Here is a 22,243-nt window from a genome sequence, read left to right on the forward strand (position 1 = left end):
ATGTTTGAATCATTTATTCAGAAGTTGTAGTGACAGACATGTTACTTCAATAAATAAAAACCTGATAACATGTACGCACATCTCATGGTTTAGGTTCCTGAAGCAGAAAGCAACATTATTCCATCTTTTACATCCAATTACAACACTTTTGCAAAAAACTATCAATACATCCTGTTCCTATTGAACCCATTTCAGCTCAGACATCCTGTTTCATTCTGTCTTGACATGTGTTAAACTTTCTTTGTGACACCGTCAACTCTTATCAAACCTTCTTTGTGTTTCTTTTGCTGTCTTTGTTTATCCCGTTCTCTCTCTTTCCAATCCTTCACCTCTTTGTCCTTCCTTCACTTGAGAATTGTTTATCTCATTATTCAGAGGGCTTCTGAATAATCATCCATTTGTCATCTGCTGTAAGTACACACACACCAACACACACACATGCACACCACAAACATGATTCAGCCTGGTTTAATTGTAATCCAGCAGCGGAAATTCTTCGCTGCGTCATGAGTGCAGCTGCAGCAAGTAAGAACAAAATTTTAAGATTTCTTTAAATAAAACAAGTAAAAACAAAGATATCCTAAAATGTTTGTGGCACTAAACCTGATTTCTAAATGTAACTAACCTCTCTGAGCTCAGAGCCGTCACACAGTTCATTCACATTAAACCTCACAACCACATCATATTTCAAAAACCACTTCAGTGAACTGCACAGTCTGCTCAGGACATAGAGAAGAACTGATATGGCTTCAGAAAAACTGACATGGAAATCCAATACATGCCAGTTTTTTAAAAAAAAGAAGAAAACCTTTGGTTTTCAGTGTTTGCACATTATAAAAACACCATGTGTATATCACGTTCAGCAACCTTAATGTTAAGAACCCTACTAATGTCGTCCACTTGTCTTACGAGAGGACAGTGTCTGTGTGAGTGGATCCTGTTTTCCATCGGCCACATTCCAGCCTGTTTGCTTCACAAACTGTCTCCCTCAATTTCAGCATGAATGCAAGTTTGGCTCAGTGCGGCCGACCTCAGTACGATACCAAGTACTATCAGGTCATGTATCAGCCTGCCGCCCTGGTGCTCCTGTTAACACACTGCCATCTGCTGGTTTGTGAAGGAGAAGCTGCCAACGTCTCTCATTAACTTTCTGTCTGCTGGAGCCTCTCAAAGTCTTCATGCTTTCCGTCCAGTTCTTCTTCCTCTCTTTCCAGTTCTCTTCCCTTTTGGCCACTTGGCTAACTCCATACGTATTGCTTAAGAAGTCCAAGTACACACTAAAGCACGCCAAGATCTGGAGGCCAACAGTTCTGCTCTTGCCACTTCAGTTCCCCTCCTACTGAGCGACAGAGCCAATCTGGGGTCAGATCTGACGCCTGTCTGCAGGCCACTACTTCAGAGCACACTGTTGGCAGTGGAACTGTATTGGGTTGGACAGCTCTGGCGACTATATTTTCTCAGAAGAGTCGGACCTGCTTCTTCAGTTCGTTCTTCTTCCACTGAGCGAGACGATCAAAGGCAGACATGGACATCCCGAAGACTCTGTAGAACTCCTCTGGTGAGAGGTGACGCTGACAGGAGAGAGGAGACAGAACGTTTCAGGGACAGAAAGTCATAACGACTCACTTGATAAATGCTAATAGTTTCTTGTATGTGTCTGTCTCAGGTCCTGTCTGTCTCTATCTGCACACAGTTTGTTCTCTCAGAAGGAATAGTAATAATTTTGGTGACACTTATAATTTTTGTTTTAGTACCATCATCAGGTCATCATTTTTAGCTCGTCAAATACTTTGCGTTTAAAACAAATACCTGCAAAATGACATTTCCATCAGCCTCAGTCTATTTGATGCCAATTGTTTTGCTGTGCTCTATAAGACAGTTACTTAAAGATGCAATATATAAGAACTGGCCACTTGATAAATTCATACTCACAACAAATAGGGGTCAGCATGTCACTAGACTAATCACTAACTAAGTGTTGCTGCCCTTAGCTGGTTAGCTCAGTTAGCCATGCAGCTAAGTGGTCCAGGCTGGGAGCATGGGACACTGCGGAAGTGTTTGTGTTTAAACCGCTAGCAGAGGAGCTATGAACCCAGAGAGGCTAGCTGGTTAGCGTGCTTAACATGGCATGTGAAGTCTTAAAAATTCAAAATTCTTACATATTGTACCTTTAAGTACTTTTTGTAACAGAGTTCAGGAGCAGTTTACCTCCAGTCTGGCTCTGTCCACATCACTTGGAAGACGCTTCTGCCCTCTGACTGACACAATGAGAGATTCATATGGGTAGATCTAACACACACACACACACACACACACACACACACACACACACACACAGAAACACAGAGGTGCTGTTTCAATATTTACATTTACAATGCAACATGGTGGATTTGTCTCAACATGTGAATTTTAATTCAAAAACTGAGCAAGGCATTAAACACACAGCATTAAGAAGCATTTACTGATGTCATCCTAACAAGTTTATTTTCTCAATGTCGTTTATAACATGATTCAAATGCATAATTAAAAGAATCTTAGAAAACCAGCTTGGATTTGAATGTTTCAGCATCATGAATGAATGAACTGATTTTTCTCTAATCGTCACCCTCTGGTGGCCAAATGCAGCATTGACAACAACGACAGAGTCTGTTGACTTCAGTCTGTTGTTAAACCCTTTCCCATTACTCTTACAGGGACAGCTAATTGCAGATTTTCACATAGATGCAAAAAATGTTGAGAGCTACAAACACTATTTCTTAATGATCTCCGATCTTTGATGGGATGTTTATGGTACAGACAGACTGTGGCACAAAAACAGTGGATTGAGTTTGATGAAATACGCAGGTAAAAGAAGAATAATAAGTTTTAAGGTATGATTTGTCTTGCCATACAGGGTCAAGGCTCTGACCCATCTCACAAACCCTGTGTGACATTACCTTGTGGTTTTGGTTGCTGATTTACTTCCCTGTCAATAAAAGGACCCGCTCAGCTTCACAAAATTTCACTGAGCCAAGTGGGTGTTACTAAGCGAGATGGATTCACCAACTTTAAGCAGGAAACACATCATCCTTATCTTTTATCCATTGATCGAGACCTTTCACTCTTGGCTCAGTTCGCTAGCTTTGGCAGGAGCATCTTACCTTGTATTCTGAAAGAAAAAGAGAAGAGAAAGTACAGGATCAGTCATGTTGAACACACAGGATGCGATTTTTGGCGCTGCTGGTCTCTCAGTCAACAAAATAACGAAAGACGGAGTTAGCTGCCGTGAATCAGCTTGGTGGGAAAATGTAAATAAACAACAAAATATAAAACAAAGGTCTTGACGATTTTAGACATTTTAATGCAGAAATGTTACATATTATGCCTTTTACTCTTGCAAGTGTTGCCACCATTATTGCTTACAATACACATTCAATTAACAGTGGACATCATGCATCATGGAGGGGAAGCATATCAGGAGAAAGCTAGAAGAACTGGGGATAAGCAGATTAAAGGCTTACCTCTGATCTGCCAATTAACTGCATTACTGCTGTCATACTGGTAATAATCTGCACTGGCACTCCCAGGCTGCAAGAAGACAACAAGACAAAATCTCATCATCGAAACGGACGGAAAGGATCAAACAAAGTAGACGGTAATCTCAAAATATTGCAGCAATAAGAAATCCGATCAATGTCGTACATCAAAACGAATAATGTACTGACAATATCTTTGCTGCTGTTAGTTACTGTCTGTTGACCTCAGGCAGCAAACTGATACAAATGGGGTTTAAACGTTCAGTGGCAACTGAAGGACTTTGCCATAGCTTACAGTTTAGTGAAGGACCACGCCTGTCTTATTCTCTCTTTCCATCCAAGGCACTAATCATGATTGCTTACCCTGTTTAGTCCATTTCTGCCGTAGCCTGGCAACGAGGCCGATTTGGCAATGTACGAGTCTGGAAGAACAAATATCAACACACAACCATAAACACACAAATTACTCAAAATAATATAAACACAGTCAGTGTGTGAATATGAGCATAGTATCACGATACTGAAAAAGGGCCCCAACCAGACACTGCTGTTCTGTATGTGGTCACAAGCCAAACATTTTGAGCACTGCTGGTTTAATCTTTGACAATTCATGATGTTTAATAAGCTTATGTTTTCATGTTAAAACCAAAATCTGTAAAGGAACAAGTGTTTATATCTGTCAGAGAAATGCAGGAGAGTGAAATGTACAATCTTTGCCCCTGAGATTTAGTGAAGTAGAAGTGTGACATCCTCACAGGGGTCAGAATGAATTCAAGTTTTTATGACCTCTTTCTTGGATTCACTTCGCAGCAAAAGCCATAAGGTGGAATTGAACCTCTAGCCTCAACCTCATTACTAGTCGAGAACGATTTGGTCGTCCAGCCTTGGAACAATAGCCGACCTGATGACCAAACATGGACAGGACCGGCTTCAGTTAATCACTGAGGACCTTTGAATGAAGTTATTACAATTTAAAAAAGTGGAGCTAAAGAGCAACATGTCATCCAGTTTCTGAGGGAAACTGTTTCTCCCGTATAGTATAAGAATTCAAAGCAGCCGCAGCTCTCCCGTCATGTACTGCAGCTGCTTTTTAAACCTCAAGGCTGCCGCTGCCTCCCACCCACCTGACAGACTCCTGATGAAGCAGTGTGGCTCAGATCACACACTCACTGGTAAAAATCAGATTGACTTGGAAGCTAAAAACCAACCTATTTCTGCTTCAGTCAGTTATGTGTTTTTAGACTTCTGGTTATTACATTAAGACCTTAAATCCAAATAAAATCAAATACAAACATGTCACATTCACAAGCCAAATAGCTGGTGGATTGTGAAATGACTGCAGTTTCCTCAAACCATACTAGCCACACAGACAACACAGATATTTTTTTAATCCATCTTCTCTTTTGTTATCACCCCTAGTGGGGTCTCATCTCTCCTGTAACCATTGGTAACCAGCAGCATCCCAGCATCCTTTGGCAGGACTTTAACTGTGGCGTACTGCTGCATCTGCAGCAGCAGAGGGCAGTGGAGTCACACCATCCTCTCCAGTCGTTCTTCTGTCTCCTGTCTCACATCGACTTCCACCTGCCTCTTCTTCACTATCCTCCTTTCCTGTTTCTTGGGTTCATCATTCATTCTTCCTCAGTCGTTTTCACCCTTTCTTCCTCTCTTTTGCTTTCTCACTCTCCACCTTCTCCTTTTCTCTCTCTCTCTGTCTATTCACTATTCACTCTGGTGTTGAAGGAAATTAGATTACACAGCGATGTCGAAGAGCTGGGAGAAACACCATGACGCAGGAGAATACAGGCCGGTGTGAGACGCCAAACTATAATTGGTTTGTCATCTACAACTCTCTCTCTCTCTCCATCAATAAGAAATGAGATACAGCCTCGGAAATAAAGTTGCTTCATCAAAGTGTGAGCTGATACCAATCAGTCTGAAAACTCCAAGTCTAAGCATCTCATTTATCAGTGTCTTGATAGTACTAGTGCTGGCCAACAATCGCTGCTGCCATCAAATCCTCACAGTTAAGGTTTTGGACAATTATTGATCAGTTATTCTAGAGTCTTAGATTTATATGACTAAAAACTAATTTGGTTGCCAAGTTGGTTATGTTATTGAGTTTAGAGCAATAAAATACATGATGAAGAGATCGCTAGAAAACATTACGCATACGTGACAGGCATTTAAAAGTCAAGTGTGGGTATCGTTAGCCAACGAACACGTCTATCTTCACAATCAAAAGTGCAGTGTGTAAGAGGTCGTGAAACAGATGGCTGAGGGGTTCAGGTCACTGATCCCGGATCAGTGCCGCTGCTAAAGAAAAGCTGATAAATACGGGCCTGAGCTACAGCACCATTCATCTTCAATCTTCCCACCTGTAACCAGAGAGACAGGGGTGGTGTGTGTGTGTGTGTGTGTGTGTGTGTGTGTGTGTGTGTGTGCGAGAGAGCAGATAACAATCTCCCACTTAAAGCTCTGCCACTGTCACAGCAGAGCAGACAGGATGAAGGGGATCAGAGGGAAGACGGACCGCTGTGTCGCCGTCCCCTTGAGATGACCTCAGAGATCAAACAACTGATGAACCACTCACCGCTGTCTGTACTGTTGACGGACCTGGGCGCTGAGGACAGAGAGACAGCAAGGAGGAGAGAGAAACATGGACAACATATTAATTTAACTGGCATTACACCTTGGAAATACTAAATATATCATCAGGATTCTTGTGTCTATGGTAGGGATTGGGTTTGAAGACAAATTCCAGTTGAGAACTGTTTTTAAATTGTCTGATTGATTGTGGTGGTGTCAAAAATATTGATACATATCGATACTCATTTTGCGCAGTATAGATACTCCAGCCCCACCTCCTCCTCCAGAAGTTAATTAACCTAGATGTCGTTGTTCTCAACACACAGCACACAAGCTCTGTTTTTTATTTATTTATTTTATTCTATCTATCTTGCAAAAAAACCCCCACAAAATGTATGCCCTCAATGTTCCCTTAATGGTACCAAATATCAATATTTTTCAAGGCATGGTATCAAACACTAATCCACTGGAATCGTATCAAGCTAATCACTTTTACTGATGTCAGCATGTTTTTCTAACAAAGTCAGACTCGTGCATATATGCTGCTGGAAGTCACTGTGGAGGAATAAACAAGTGTGGCTTCATTTTACAAAGACAGACGACAGCAGCACGTCCATTATCGAGGTAAATACCCCATGTACTCCAGGCTTAGCATTTTTTTCCACACAAATTGATCAGAAATCAATAAGTGAATCAATACAAGGAGAAAATGCCACATTGGCTGCTGCTTCACCAATGCAGGTATCAAAAAACAGGTGCTTAGGATCCAAGAAAACAGAGGTCAGACTTGATCTTCGCTTTGTGAAGTCACGGTCAATATGATGCCCTGATGAAGACTGTGAGCTGCGATGCGTGGGCGCTTTTTAATTTTTGCAAAACAGTGTGCCTTGGAATTTATTGGTTATGACTTATTGATCGTAAAACACAACGTAAAAGTCTAACCTCTGTTTTCTGATTTTGTCAATAAGGGAATTGATGAACAATCAGACTGACAAGCAGAATCAATAACAGCATTGGTATTCATAATTTCTTATAAATTCCCACCCCTAATTGAGCCTGAAAAAACTCTGTATTCCTCAACAATTACAATTCAAAAACTTTGCTTTTTTAGAAATGTTATGGTATGGAACGGATTTCCTGAAACTGTATTTGGCAGAACTGTCTAATAAGACCATGATTTAAGAGAGAAACTGGAGAACAAGCCCTTTAAATATCTCTAGAATCCAACTGAAGAGGGTCAAGTTCACAACACCGACACCGCAATAACATTTCACATCTACCAGAGATCCTGCTGTTTCCTGACACATACACCCGCCCCTGATGTCTTTGTGTGACTGTGTTAAGTGGGGTTAATAAACATGTCACATCCTAAAAGAATGGGGACAAACAATAAACCGTGAGAGTTCATTGTCGGGGGAAGGGAGATTAAAAAAAAAAAAAAAAGGCCAGCTGTTGTGGGACATGTATAAAACATCAGCTGTGTGAATATCTGCCCCTGACAGCGTCAACATGCAGGCAAATCACCATCAAGACCTACACATCATATAAAATATGGAGCAGCATGGGCACGGCCACGCGGCACCGGACCACTCATGTTAAAAATGCATATGTTTATGGCATCCACCCGCTGCTTCTTGTAGTGTTAATGGACTGCGCTGTAGCTTCAGATTTATAATTCTCAGACATACGTGTTGGAAAACAAAACATAAGTCAGTTTTATTTTTGCAAGTATTCTATTTTATTATCATTCTAGGAAAGGATGTGGCGGTGAGCTTGTTAACGAGGCAATTAATCACCATAGCAACCAGCCCAGACAGGCTCATGAAATCGCTGCTTTTGTGGGGCTTGTTCCTTAAATGTTGCTGCTTATTCTTGCTTGCTCCCTGCGTGTCTCCTCTCTATACCCATCTACTAAGTTATTTAAAGGCACGTTTAGTTTGTCCGTCCACAACCCTGTTTCCTCCGCCCCTCCCCTTCTCAGGCTGCAGTCCATGAGTGAGACATTTCAAATCAAATCCCATGATTGATGGAGCTCCTTTTGCTACTTTCCTAAGAATGTAGGGACAAAGTGGGCTGAATACGGAAAAATTACAACAAAGACTGGAAGGAAGAGTCGATTAATAGACTAGTTTCAACCTCAAGTGGGGATGATTCAAAGGCAGTGTGCAGAATCTGTAAGTGTGTAGTTGTTTTCGCAGACCTGGGTGCTTGTTTCTCTTCTAATTCTGGCAACCCTGACAGTAATTAGCACTGAATACACTGAATACAGTCCAGCTGAGGCTGATGGGAAAGTCAGTTCTCCAGGTCATGAACCAAAATACATTACTCTGGAGGAATATTGGGATATGTGTGCATATGTGCATACGCATGAATATGCAATAAAAGTGAAATGAAATGTGCCACATTATATTTGGGGACCAAAAATATTCATAGAGCACATAATAAAAATGCAGATATGTCACAGAGTAGACAGCTGAAACACTGGAATATTCCAATACCCCTAGAAATTTTGAGTAGTGTATCGGACAAGCTGAAATGATGCATTAGACCCGTGAAGACCTGGAGCCATTCTGCTACCATTGTTAAAAAAAATGGCCATAATCAAAATCGGTATATGAAGTCACCAAGTGCCAGTTATAAGAGGAAGTTCATGTTATGGACATCCCACTGTGGGATTAGCCTCTTCTAAAGAACAGAGGACACACCTCTCTGTACTTTATAATCTGTATAAAAACTGCAGACAGTGATTACGCAGCACTGAACACCCACATCATCCACACCTCTCTCCGTCTGACCTCCCTGTGCACATAGCTCATTTCCCTCCCTCTCCAGTGGTCTCTGACCCTGATTTACCTCTTCACTCGGTGTCATACATCTTCTCTGAACAGCTCCAAATTGCTTTAGCTTCTCACTCCCTCTCTTTCGTTCTCTTTTAAATTTAATTCGCTCTCGTTCTCGTTCGCTCTCTCTCTCTTTCCCTCTCTCCCGTTACAGCACCCTCTCCTTTATTCCCATTTGACCCGCACCTAAACACTCTCTCATTCCCTCTCCCAGTCTCTTCATCTCTGTCTCGCCCGTACACGTGCTGAATGCAATGAGGAATGGGATCAATGGGAGAGTTAATACAGAAGTGGGAAACTCCCCCACACCACCGCTCGCCCAGCATCACAACGAGACGCACACATTCCTCCACCTCTGAAGGTGAGTATATTCACTTCCGAAACCTCTGACCTTCACCAGTCATCACCATTACCTTAACTGGAATTTGATGCTACAGTATTTTAACGCCAAACTGAACCTTACGCCGAGACAACTTTGCCCCCCGGGCCTCGTTTTAAGCAGCCCTGATGGATAAATAGCAGCATACTAGAACAAAAACCTTTGAATCGTGAAAAACTTGCTGTGGAAAACTGCTTCTTCTCTGTCCTTTGTTTAAGCAGGAAAAGTCTGATTGAGATTTATAGGAGCACGTCAGCAGCGTGGCTTTATGGATGACGATGTCGGTCTGTGGTCCAAACTGAAGTCTCTCAACAACTATTGGATGGATCACGGTGGCCAGAGGATGAAACCTGCTCAGTTTTCCTCAGTAGCTCTATCATGAGGTATGTGACAGGTCTTGACAACTGTTAAATGTTTTGCCATACACAGGATTACTTTACTTTTCATCTAACGCCAGCATCAGGTCAAACTTTTAACTTTGAAAATACTTATAGGTTATGACAAATGGTCGCGGTCCTCACAGTAACATTTGGTTATATTGCGTTTTCTGGGTTTCTGTTCCCGGTGTTTCCCCAGCCTGCTTTTCCCTCCACACCAGCCCTGCATCTGTTAACCCTGCCCTGTTCTCACTGTTTTCCCCAGCTAATCCCCTCTGTTCTTGTTCTCCTGTTTCTTCCCTTCATTCCCTTCACCTTAGCTACACCTCATCCCTCGTCAGTTTAGTTTTCAGTTCAGTCTTTCTCAAGTCTTCTGCTCGCTGTGCTTGTTCCTGTGTCATAGCTTTTTGTTATTTTCAATTTATACTGCAGCTACAGCTGCCTGCCATCTCCTGCTGTGCTCTCCTGCAAACTAATGACATCCCCATCAGCCTCAGCTGTACTTTGTGTTCAACGCTAATTAGCAAATATTACTGTCTAAATGTGCCTAAAGAGCTGCTAGCATGACTTAAGTCTTGTTCACAAGAAACCTGTCTAAGAAGTCATCGTGCATTACAATGAACATTATGACAGTCGATATAATCCAACATGAAAGACAGACACACACTCGCAACCGCAGACTTACAGCCATTGAGGGAGCTGAATCCCAGATTGTTCAGCGCCTCCTTGCTGTTACAGCGCGAACTGCGTCTGCTGCCCCATTGGTCGTTGTCGTGACAACCCGACCGCGCCTTCATCTCCTCCTTCAGGATCATCCTGCCAATTCCCTGTGGAGGAAGGAACGAGGAGCAGAGGGGCAAATGGACAGATAGATGGAGCAATAAGAGTTGGTTGAGTGGGATGGATGCACCGTGGCGATGGAATAACCCCGGGTGAGACGGGAAAAAGAGATGGAGGTTGTTTGGACAGATGGAGGGATGAATATGAAGTGAAAGACGGAGATAGGAGCTTCACTTTGCATCATGTCCATTGGGTGATGGATGGAAGCATTTAATTAAGGAGCTCATTAAACATTAACACACGCACTTAAAATATAAAAGGGAGAAGCAGGAGAACGTCTTCCTTTCTTACCTTGTTTATGTTGTGATTCCATCCATCCTCCTCTCCTCCAGACGAAAACCTCCTCGTCCTGGAGACTAGAGACAGGGACGGAGATAAAAGAGGGCCTAGATGTGTACATGCATTTGGTGGAAGGTTTTCTGAAGACTTGTGTGGGCAGAAAGAGAGGGAGTGTTACCTTTCGGAGAGCCAGTATACGGGTAGTAGTTGGAGTCCGGGTGATAAAGGTTGCTGTTACAGTTGGAGGTGGAGAGGCGGCTGGAATTGACGAGGTTCTCGTTGGTCTTACTCTTAAGGGCTGTCGGAGAGGCAGATATGTCTGAGGGAGAGACAAGCAGAGAAAGAGAGAGAAATCGTGTCAAGCTTTTTCATGCATTTTTAGGCTGATTTACATATTTGGAATAATAAAAAGGTGCTGAGAAGGGAAAAGTCAACCACGGGGGAAGAGTGGAAGAACGCCAGGACGTGCTCAGCTTTAACGTAAACGATCCTGCTTTGTTTGTTTTTGGTCTCCAACTTCAACTTCAGTACGAGAGGTGTCGTGTCTTTTTGGGAGGAACAAGACGGACAGAGTAGCGCATTTACTTGCAGAGAAGGGAGGGCACAGCAGGGGGGAGAAGGGGGAGAGGAGAGGCATCACAAACAAACAAAGGAACAGAGAACAGAAAGGAGGTCAGAGGAGTGTGATGGGATATGATGCACAACCTCCAGTCAGCGAGCAAAGTTGTCGAGGGTGCAACAAACGTTGACGAAGGATGAAAGGAGGCACTGTAGTTGGTGATGTGAGATATGTGAAGACGTCAAGAAAAATGTTGTGTGTGACAAGTCGTAGCAGCAGACGGGCTTCGACAGTGTGAAAAGAGCGAGTTGGCGACATGTAACAAAAGGTCATATTTTGACTGATGTTGAGGAGGCATGAATGAGACATTTAGTCCAAAATTACACTGGGCATAAGAATAAAACTGAGCAATCTGTCCCCATTTTGTGATAATTGTTTGATTATTCAGTCTTAATTTAATCAAGTCTTAAGTCATTGTTCATGTTCAACATGCAGAACAGATGTCATGCATACACCTCCTACATTCTGATCCTGTTTGAAGGAGACATATTGTGCTTATTTTTATGTTCATATTTTTATTTTGGGTTACTACTAGAATAGGTTTACATGCTTTAATGCTCAAAAAACACATCAGTTCTCTCATACTTCATTGTATTCCCCCTCTGTCTGAAACACTCTTTCCCTTTAAGGGCCAATCCTGAACACCTAGTCTCCTTTGATTGGTCAGTTCACACACGCACGAGCCAGCACCAATCACCATTACCGTCTCTTATGCAGGCTCTTTCCTGGTGAAAGTACAGCAGCTCTCCTTTAAATCAGATGTTACAGAAGCGATAAAATGTACCAAAAGAAAATAAGAAATAGTGGATTTTTTTTGCCTGCATCAGATCGTTCGTGCAACCGGAGCTGTTAAATTATGCCGAAAGCGTTCATGTGTAATCATCTGTGCGCTACATCTGCTATTCAAACTCTCACTATGTTTCCCCGTCGTCCCCTCTGGTATTAAAACCAAACTCCTCCTTGAGTTGCTCGTTTGTTTTTGAAGTGCAGGCAGGTTTGACTGTGACGTGCATTATGGTGCTAAATATACAGTATATATTTACCTGATTATGGTGATCTGCTCTATAAATGATTCATGCAGTAAATTTAAATTCTTCCACAGAGCCCAGATCACAGATTGCCTGCTCAGACCGAAGAGAGAGAGGTTTGTCAGCACTTTGTAGCTCGGCGTAAATCATCTAGAGGTGTCTGCTCTGAGGAACTGTAACTCTGTCGGACCTGACGTCTGAGCGCTGATGGATCACCTACACACCGAGAGAATCTGGCACCGCTACCCTCGGTGTTACTTCACAATCTGAAACTGTAATCTCGCCTCTGATGTGGCAGCAACCAAACATCACAGCTGTCCTTTTCCCCGGTCTAGCTTAGTTTATTTAGTACCATATTTTTAGCAGCGTAAAAACTGAGCAGGCAGCCCAGTGTGACTGAATGAACATTAATGATACAGCAGCACAAACACTGAATTTTATTATGACGTTAACAAACTAATGTGGTCTGGTCACATCATGGCGGATACACAGTCCCTTTCAAAAGGTCAGTAGTTGATTGTACATGGAGTTTAGGAGTACATGGAGTACATTTAGTTTAGTTTGCATAAACTTTTTAAGTCATTTCTTGGTTTAATTTTCTCAAATGTGAAGATTTGCTACTCTTCTTTGTCTTAAATTATAATAAACCAAATCATTTTGAAGTGTGTCTGTCCTGCTCTAGACAATGAGCATTTCTCTAGTTTTTGTTATGTTTTAAAAAACCAAACAAGAAATAAATTAATCAAGAAAATAAATCCATAATGAAAACACATCTGGAATAATATACTGCATGTAGAAAAACAACTAATACAACTGAAACAAATGTTATCAAGCCAAACTAACAATGACGCTGCCTCCTTCAAGGACTGCTGACTAATGAGCTTTTACATCCGGCTACTGAACTACAATGCGAGCAGGCGCACTTAACCAACAATGACATTTAAAGTTAACTTAACTTGAATTTAAAGTCATATAAAACTGAGAAAAGCAGCAAATCCTCACATCTGAGAAGCTGGAACATGCTACATTGTTATCAATAAATTGTGAGAGCACTAGATGAGTTTCAGACCCTGTAGACCAGGTCGGTTAAAGATATAATACGTAACATTTCTGCATAAAATTTCAAACATATCCTTTGTTAGTCCATTGTTATATAATTTGTTGTGTATTTACATTATCCCGAATGTTTCTAACAATGTTCAAACTCAGCGAAATCCACAAGTTTTATTTATTTATTTGGTGTATTTCATTCAGTTGCTTGAACGTCCATATCAGATGATACATTACAGTACTAAATTTAACATATATAAGACGAGATAGAAAGATTATCAATAGCATGGTGGTTGTTTAATCCCACGCAAGCGGCAGAAATGACATATCGTGCATTTAACAGACAAGCGAGCAGCAGAATTTGAGATAAGGAGGTGAACAACTGTGCAGAGGCTCGTAGAGGAAATACTTTCCCTTCCTCTGAACACTTTCCTTTGAGAGAAGTTGGAGAGGAGGACTGAATGTCATCAGAAGCACGAGATGTGAGACAGACCGCAACTATAATTGAGATTTAGCTCAGATCTTCTGTCTGACTGATTCATTAAGTCAGGCAAACAGAAGCAGGTCTCACACTGCGCAACAACCGGCCGGCTGACAGGTAGACAGCCTCACAAAAGCACCACATTGCGAGGAATCGGCTCACCTTGTCTCTTATAGATGGGGGGTTTCCTGTAGATGTTGGTTTCCTCAGAGGCTGAGAACAGAAACAACAGGAGAATAAGTGCGAGAAGCAAAGGGAATAGAGAGAGGAGAGGAGAGGAGAGGAGAGGAGAGGAGAAGAGAGGAGAGGAGAGGAGAGGAGAGGAGAGGAGAGGAATCTGGATTTCCTTTTTCATCCCATCCCACTAAATTAGTTGAATACATTTACAGTCTCCTTAACCGTAAAGCTGACAGCACGGGTAATAAACTGCTATGGCAGAGACGGTGTCGTGCATCCAGACGACCTGACGGACGTGCAGAGAGGCTGATTAATACAGACTCACAGGCTTATTATGGGAAAGAGCGGCAGATGGCACAGGAATAAAGGAGAGGGAGGAGAGCAGTTGAAGGGTGGAGAGGCAAAGGAGGAAGATAAAGGGGCAGAGGAGGGAGAAACTTCGAAATGACAGGTGCTCGTGGCAATTTGTAGCTCTCATTTGGTGGAGCAATCATCAGGCTTCAAGTGCTGGAAAAGCACCACAGCAACACATTACATTAAATTAAAAATACTTTGTCTTATAACCTGAAATAAAAAAGAAAAAGAAATAAAGCAAAAGTAATTCCATTACTTCCAAATACTGTAAAGAGCCTGCCACTAACCCTGCCAAAGTTAGAGGTTTGACTCCCAATAGGCCATCCACGCTAAATTTGTATGCACTTGAGATACAGCGAGGCACTCTGGATAAAAGCATCCACCAAATACATTTTTGCTCGGCGGCGAAATGCTTGAAGGGAGTGCTGTCGCAGGGCTGGCAAGGAATAACAGCCTCGGAGAAGCCGGAGAGAGAGGGAACATGCAGCGAGGATTGGACTGAAGGCGGGAGAGAGGAGAGGAGGGAACGATGGAGGGAAACCAAAAGCACAGCTTGCAAGTGAAGAGTAAAGGCCTTTTACAAGCGAAGGGAACAAAGACAGAGTGGAGCATTCAGGGAGGAGACAGGCGCTAACTTGATAAAATGGAGGGCTGATGGAATGTTTCAATAAAATGAACTGGTTATTAGTTGTTAGATTAAAGCGCTCACATGTTATACAAGAGCTCCGGATCAGTGAGATAAATTACACAGAGACTTCCCGCAGGAGAAGCATGAAAAGAGGATAATGACTACATTTTTATGGATGTTAAAATTAAAAAAAATGTTAAAAGAAGAAAATGATGAGGGATGACAATTATCAATGAATTACAGCCCAGTGTCTAGTTTCAGTTCCTCGTGCCACATCATTTTCATCGTCGATGAATATTTCTGTTACGTTTTTTTTAATAAATCGATTCATCTTCTTGGATATAGGATATTTTTAAAAAGTGAAGAAACACCGGCCCAAACTGATCCGATCACAGTGAAATAAAACAGAGAAAAGCTCCTCAAATTTGAAAAGCTGGAACCACCAAACGGCAAAATGACGACGGATCAGCTGTCAGCTATCGATCAGCTGACTGCTTTGGTACTTACAGCGATCAGCCACAACATTAAAAGGACTAACAGGTGAAATGAATCACACTGATCATCTTGCTACAATGCAGTGTCCTGCTGGGAAACCTTGGATCCTGGTATTCATGTGGAACCATCCACCCAAACACATTTGCAGCCCCTCATAGCAACCTCACTCCTAATGGTAGTGATCTGACATCAAAACTACTCAGAAATTGCCTGAATAACCTGACAAAGAGCTCAAGTTGTCAACCTGGCCTCCAAATTCCCAAGATCCCGATCCCTTCGAGCATCTGTGGGATGTGCCAGAACAAGTCCGACGACCGGAGGCCCCACCTCGCTACCCACAGGACACAAAGGGTCCGCCGCCAACACCCTGATGCCAGATACCACAGGACACCCCCAGAGGACCTGTGTCCAATCCTAAACAGGTCAGTAACACGTCCGGCCTACAGTCAGGCCTCCGCGGATCAGACTTGTTCCAGCACATCCCACATGAAGACCAGGCCCGAAGGTTTCCCAACAGGACGTTGCATAGTAACGAGATGATCAATGTTATTTACGTCAACTGTCAGTGCTTTTTAATGTTGTGGCTGATCTGTGTATGTATATGCCAACTTACCACAGTCGGTTTAAAGGAAAGGTTCACCCAAAAGATGAAAATTCAGCTTGGACTACACCAAGCTGTAAGGAGCCATTTTATTATATTTTACATTTTATAGGAGCCAGTTTTCTTTTTCTTTGGATGTTATTTTAACATTTTTAAAACTGGTCCCCATCCACTTCAGTTTTTCAGGAGAATGCTGCAATGTTGTTTTTGCTGTGAAGATCCAGAAATGTTTCGTGGACTACAAAAAAATCATGGGGGTGAGTGGGTAATGACTGAAATTTCCTTTTTGCCTGCAGCTAATGAGGATCTGGGGTCAGGATGTGGGTCAGGGTCTTCAAATCACATTGCAGAAACACATTTGATGGTTAATGGTTAGCTAGAGTCTAGATTACAAGGTACAGCATAGGTAAATCTTCAGGGGTGGGTCGGTTTTGAAATTCGGGTTAGTAAACGGGTCGGGGGTCAGCGGCCTACCTGGCACATGGAAATGCCTGGGGGCTTGAAGCGCGGTGGTCGTGGTGGGAGTGACACACCGGGGCTCTTGCTGACTGTAATAGGGTGAACTCCTGCCACTCTCACTGCCTGCAGTCAGTGCAGCCAATCACAGTGAGAGAAACCAAAGCATGAGCAGCAGAAGGTCCCCAAACAGAGAGACAGACAGACTGATGAAGTATGTGAGGGTGTGTGTGTGTGTGTGTGTGTGTGTGTGTGTGTGTCAGGTGTGCTGCAAGGACTTCTGGGACACGGCACCCACTCAAAGAGCGAGTACATCTTTCCAGTTAGGGGCGGCATATTTTATAGTGTGTGTGGTACGTGTGTCTTCGCTTGAGTGGGCGCATTACCGGGGAGATAACAATGCAGTGGGGAGCCTCCGTGGCGACTGTGAGCAGGAGAGTCGGTGAAGACAGAGCTGGAGGAACGCCTCGTTCTCAACTCCACGCCGTCCAAGAGATCCTGGGAGAGAGAGGGAGAGAGAGAGAGAGAGAGAGGGAGAGAGGGAGAGAGGAGTAATGTGCTTTCATTTACTAATGCAATAAATTAGACAACACACAAGGCTCCATCCAAAACTCAATTTTAATCATGTTGAAAGCAGTTTAATATACTATACTGTGCTGCACAGCATTCCTCCACACACACACACACACACACACACACACACACACACACACACACACACACACACACACACACACACACACACAACCAGGCATGCTCTCAAGATATTTGGTCAGTGATGTTTGAACGTTTAAACCAGTTGTGAGGAAAGACTGCAGACAGTAGCTGTTTATTTTGGGTGGTACAACCCTTTAAAGAATATTTAAACATTATACTTATTTACTTTTTGTAAAGAGTTCAATAACACTCGGAGCTGGAGCTGGCTTGCTTTGTTTGGCTTAGCTTGGCTTTAAAACTCTACTGTTTGTAAATCCAGAGTAAAATATTTACGTCCAACAACTGACTAATTATATGAAAGATCTCTCAGGCTACGTTCAGACAGCAGGGAAATCCAATTTGTTTCTCAAATCAGATCTGAAAGACAGAGTGTCAGCTCTATGATTTGTGAGTGATCAGATCAGATTTTCTGTCACCGACATATCTGCACCGGTTGCTCTGGTGATGACTTAGGTGTCGGTGAATCTGTACTCTGGTGACGCGGCTTTCCAACACGGAGGCGTGATCAGTCGTCTCGCCCTAAAAAACAATCACACTGTCAAGTCGTGGAGCAGACGGTTTATTTCAGCGTGGATCCGCAGACTGTCGTTCTCTGCGTTGTCTTTCAGACCGCGCTGCTAGCAGCAGCCTGGATTCTCCTCGACCGCACAGACGCACTTCTGTCTCTCTGGATTTGTCATTGTTGTCGTGTGTCACATTGTAAGAGACACAAAAAGACGCTTTGAAATTCGATGTGAGCAGCCAGAGTGTCCGGACTGAGTAGCATTTCTAATTCACCAAAAAAAATAAAAAATCACATTTCAAACCACCTCCAAATATGGTTTAAATCCAACTTGCAAATATCACATTTCATGTGTTATTTTGCTGTCCAAACTTCTTAAAACCAATCTGGATATGCCAGAAAATGGTTTGGGGCTGGCAGTCTGAACATAGCATTAGACGCTTCATATAGTCCTGCTTCTACATGGAGCATACTGTGAGTGTTTTCTCACTTTAACACCACCATCGTTCCCTGATTCTTGCAAACAGTAACACATGTAAAGTGCAGCAGTACTTACATGAGAGTACGGTGATAAGGATCCCAATGACTGGATGAGGAGGAGAAAAAAATAGTCATTACTACGACTGCTGCCACCAAAAATGACTATTTCTTCATAGAAAGTTATCATTAATGGCACAACTTCCTTTCATCTGATTTTTTGTCTGACAAATATTAACTCGCCTAATGCTGTTACTTTCATCACTGATTGCTTGTATCCTTGTGTGTGTGTGTGCGCGTCTACCTGTCTGCAGCTGTATCGCTCCAGGGTGTCATCTGAGAGGTGTGTGTGCGCATGGTCGGCCTGATAAGGGATGATGTCGGGCCGCTGGATGTCGTATATGGCTTTGACCCTGGGCAGAGCCGCCAGCTGCTTGTAGGCCAAATCACCGTCAGCCTTAGACTGAGAGAGAGAGACGGGTAGACATACGGAAAGAGAGCAAAAAAAAGGACAAATAACAACTCAGAAAGAAGGCAGAAAGACACGTGTACATGCTAGAACACACGTACACAGGCAGGAAGCAAAACAGGACTATAAAATACAGTTTAGGAACAATCCCCCGATAAGAAAAGTGACAGAAAGTGTTCAGAATTGACTATCGAAGGCTTCCGGGTGCTGCAGACACCCCAGCAGCAGGTGGACGGTTTAGACAAACAGACAGACAGATGGGCTCTCAGGGACTATTTCTGTTGCTGTCAGTTACATTTTGATCGAAGGCCGTGACAGCGACGGCCGAGGGCGGGATGATAGAGTTGTCGGCGTAACCACGGCGACCACAGTACTCACGCAGATGAGGCGGTGAGGGGAGCCGAGCAGAGGAGATGAGCCCGGAGGGGAGATGGACGCCGTCTCAGAGGTTCGTCTCAGCTGGTGAGGCAGATTAAAGTTAGCTTGAATACAAAAGCCAGTTTTAATACATGTAGTTAAAGAAATGATAATAATAATGAAGACATCATCCACAACATTACACGTATCTAGCTTCCAATCCAAATAAAGCTGCAAAAATGAATTTAATAATGAAAAAAAGTCTTTCTCTTCAAGCGCCAGATAACAAAGTATTAGAGATAAAGTTTAGTTTAAAAACAATACCACATTTCTCCACTACCTGGAGAGCAGCCTTAGTTTAAAAAAAAAATGTAGCTCGTAAACCAAGAATGAGAAATTTCCAACTCAGAGAAACAAAGAGAAAAACACAGAGAGGACAGAAACAGAAAGTGCAGGGGGTTGTGGGTATTTTAAGTATCGCTCACCCTCAGTTTTCTCTCCAGTCGAGCTGCTTCTTTACACATGGGGTGCCAAACCTCTGAACCTGCACACACACACACACACGCACACACACATACGGTTTTAGTTCAGTTTACTTTGTTTACTGTGTGTGGGCAGCAGCCATACACTTTTATGGGATCCTGTGAAGAGCAGATCAGCCTCTCTCAAGTGCATCAACATCAATCAACAAACACACACACACACACACACACACACACACACACACACACACACACACACACACACACACACACACACACACACACACACACACACACACAGATACAGGAGGCTGTGGAGGTAGTTTGTCTGGTCTGAGGACAGAGGATGTAAGTCTTCTTGTCTCTCCACTAACACAAACAAAAGAAGAAGACAGAGAGAGTTTTCATGCTGGCAGAGAGGCTCAAAGGATGTCGGTCGATCCACCTCTTTGGTCTGAGATATCTAAACAACTGTTACATGGATTGCCCTGAATTTCTGTTCAGACAATTATGGTCCCCAGAGGAGGAATATAACTGACGTTGGTGATCCAGGGAGATTTCATTGAATGAAATCCCCATCAGCTTCTGCTGTGCTTTGTGTTTGCATGCTAAGACGCTATGTGAAGAAGATGATAATGGTAAACATGATACCTTCTGAACATCAGCATGTTAGCATTGAAACAGAGCTACTCAGGTGAAAAAAGTTGAACTACACATCCAGTTGCCTTCACCCGAGTCTGATAATTTCTCATTTATAAATGCCCATTTATTGATTACCCTGTGCAAGCATAGATCCTTAAGAGACACACTCATTTAACCGCCATCCCAATAAAGGTTTTCTGAACTGAACTGATCGATAATACGCGAGACCAATGGGAGGTCAAAATAATAGTGAAGGAGGTGGCCAGAGAGAGGAGAGAGGAAAAAGAAAAAGAGGGGGAGGAAACTTCACGACAGAGCAAACGAGGAACGAGGGAATGAATGGAGGCTATTAGATAATAATAATCATTACAATAAACCACTAATGTCAGGATGTTATATGCATGTGGATCTCATAATGATAATGACAGTAATATATCCTCTCTGAACACACACACACACACACACACACACACTGACTATCATTTTCCCGGGCCTCGGGGCAGCGCAGGCCGACCGAATGGACTCAGTTAGCTGATCATGACTCTAATATACAACCACTATCACCACCATAAATCTGAGCTGCACACGCAAACACAAATACACAAACATAAACAAGCACAAGCACACAGGCAACGGAGGAAGCAGACTACACTCGCGCACACACACACACGCAACAACCACACACACAAAATCAATACTGTAGACAGAAACCATGCGTGGTGATTCAGTGCACCCCCGTCCCACCCACGCTCCTCAACCCTGCTGCCGAACAGATGTATGGCCTTGGACTTGTGATCCTTTATCTCCTGGATGAGGAGAATCTAAAGGGTGCAGAGAAAAAGGAGTTCAATCCAACACACAGCGCTGCACATCAGCTCTGAGACAATTAGCTGCCGGAAAATAATGATTTAGCCGTAACTGCTGAGTCCGTCTTTGTGGTTTTTCGTTTAGGAATGAAAACCTCGGCTACTGTACGCTCAGACGGACGTTTTCCTTTTTTTATTAGCTGTATGCAAAATGAGGTTAATCAGTGGACGAAACTGGCCTCGTTATCTTGATATTCAAAGGGAAGGGATGAAGGCAGCCAGTGAAAAGGGAAGCAACACTGACATTTGTGCTTCTGCCATTTGAAAGTCTAAAGCCATAAAGCAGCAGATATTTAAATGGCCTCAGGTATTTTGCCTTTTTTGCTGAATCATGCCGCCACGAGAAACAGCGTACATATCGGACTAATGTTACAGTTCAGATGCGTACTACCATTCATTCAGTTCCTCTAACCTCCTGACGTCTGCTTTAAATTCAGATGACGAGTAAGAAAAGCAGTGTGTGAGTCAGAGAGCATGAACGCACTTGGCTACAGTCGGTTTCTACTCGGGGGCTGGAACAATTCTATTTAATGCAACATATTTTGATTCTGCCAAACAAAAATATCTTCGTCTTCGGCGCCACTGATCAGTCGACCGAAGACAGAAATACAACACGGCTGAAAGTTTCAACCCACAGATATTTTCTGCCCCCTTCGATCAAACTAAAACATTTAATTAAAGTAAACACTGAATTAATTCTCTTCATTTCTTTTAGCTTTAAAACAGGAGCAGGCATGAGATTCAACATTTGCACTACCTTGGTTAATCTTAGTTTTCTCAATTAATCGATTAGTTGTTTAAAACTGTTCATCAGTGTTTCCAAAAGACCAAGACGAAGTCTACAAATGTCCTGATTTTTTTTGGCAAAACAAATATATCTAGTTTATTTTCATAGAGAAGTAGAGAAACCAGAAAATATTGACATTTAAGAAGCTGGAATAAGATTAGCTGAACTTTTTTTCTTAAAAAGTTGATCAAACCGATTCATCTCTCATCAAAACAGTTGGGGATTAATAACATTTT

At 42.7% G+C, this 22,243-nt stretch overlaps 1 protein-coding gene across 3 annotated transcripts in view; it reads right to left on the reverse strand.

The window, feature by feature from the left end:
• LOC311269775 (actin-binding LIM protein 3-like) overlaps positions 1-22,243 on the reverse strand; it is a 47,162-nt gene continuing 24,919 nt past the window's right edge. The window contains exons 8-23 of one of the 3 annotated variants that reach the window (XM_084374177.1): positions 19,716-19,774; positions 19,252-19,332; positions 18,709-18,867; positions 18,484-18,513; positions 17,095-17,206; positions 16,727-16,834; positions 14,160-14,210; positions 10,998-11,138; positions 10,832-10,896; positions 10,386-10,527; positions 6,109-6,138; positions 3,879-3,937; positions 3,501-3,567; positions 3,141-3,148; positions 2,209-2,289; positions 1-1,571 (exon numbers count right to left, since the gene is read on the reverse strand). In XM_084374177.1, coding sequence (XP_084230303.1) covers positions 1,458-1,571; positions 2,209-2,289; positions 3,141-3,148; positions 3,501-3,567; positions 3,879-3,937; positions 6,109-6,138; positions 10,386-10,527; positions 10,832-10,896; positions 10,998-11,138; positions 14,160-14,210; positions 16,727-16,834; positions 17,095-17,206; positions 18,484-18,513; positions 18,709-18,867; positions 19,252-19,332; positions 19,716-19,774 — 1,307 coding nt within the window. In that variant the 3' untranslated portion in view covers positions 1-1,457. Of the gene's footprint in view, positions 1,572-2,208; positions 2,290-2,543; positions 3,149-3,500; positions 3,568-3,878; positions 3,938-6,108; positions 6,139-10,385; positions 10,528-10,831; positions 10,897-10,997; positions 11,139-14,159; positions 14,211-16,726; positions 16,835-17,094; positions 17,207-18,483; positions 18,514-18,708; positions 18,868-19,251; positions 19,333-19,715; positions 19,775-22,243 lie in introns of those variants that run through there. The other 2 variants (XM_084374175.1, XM_084374176.1) reach the window with 2 other exon arrangements.

The sequence above is a fragment of the Pagrus pagrus genome (assembly GCF_965226575.1).
Source record: "Pagrus pagrus genome assembly, chromosome: 14".
NCBI lineage: Eukaryota > Metazoa > Chordata > Actinopteri > Spariformes > Sparidae > Pagrus > Pagrus pagrus.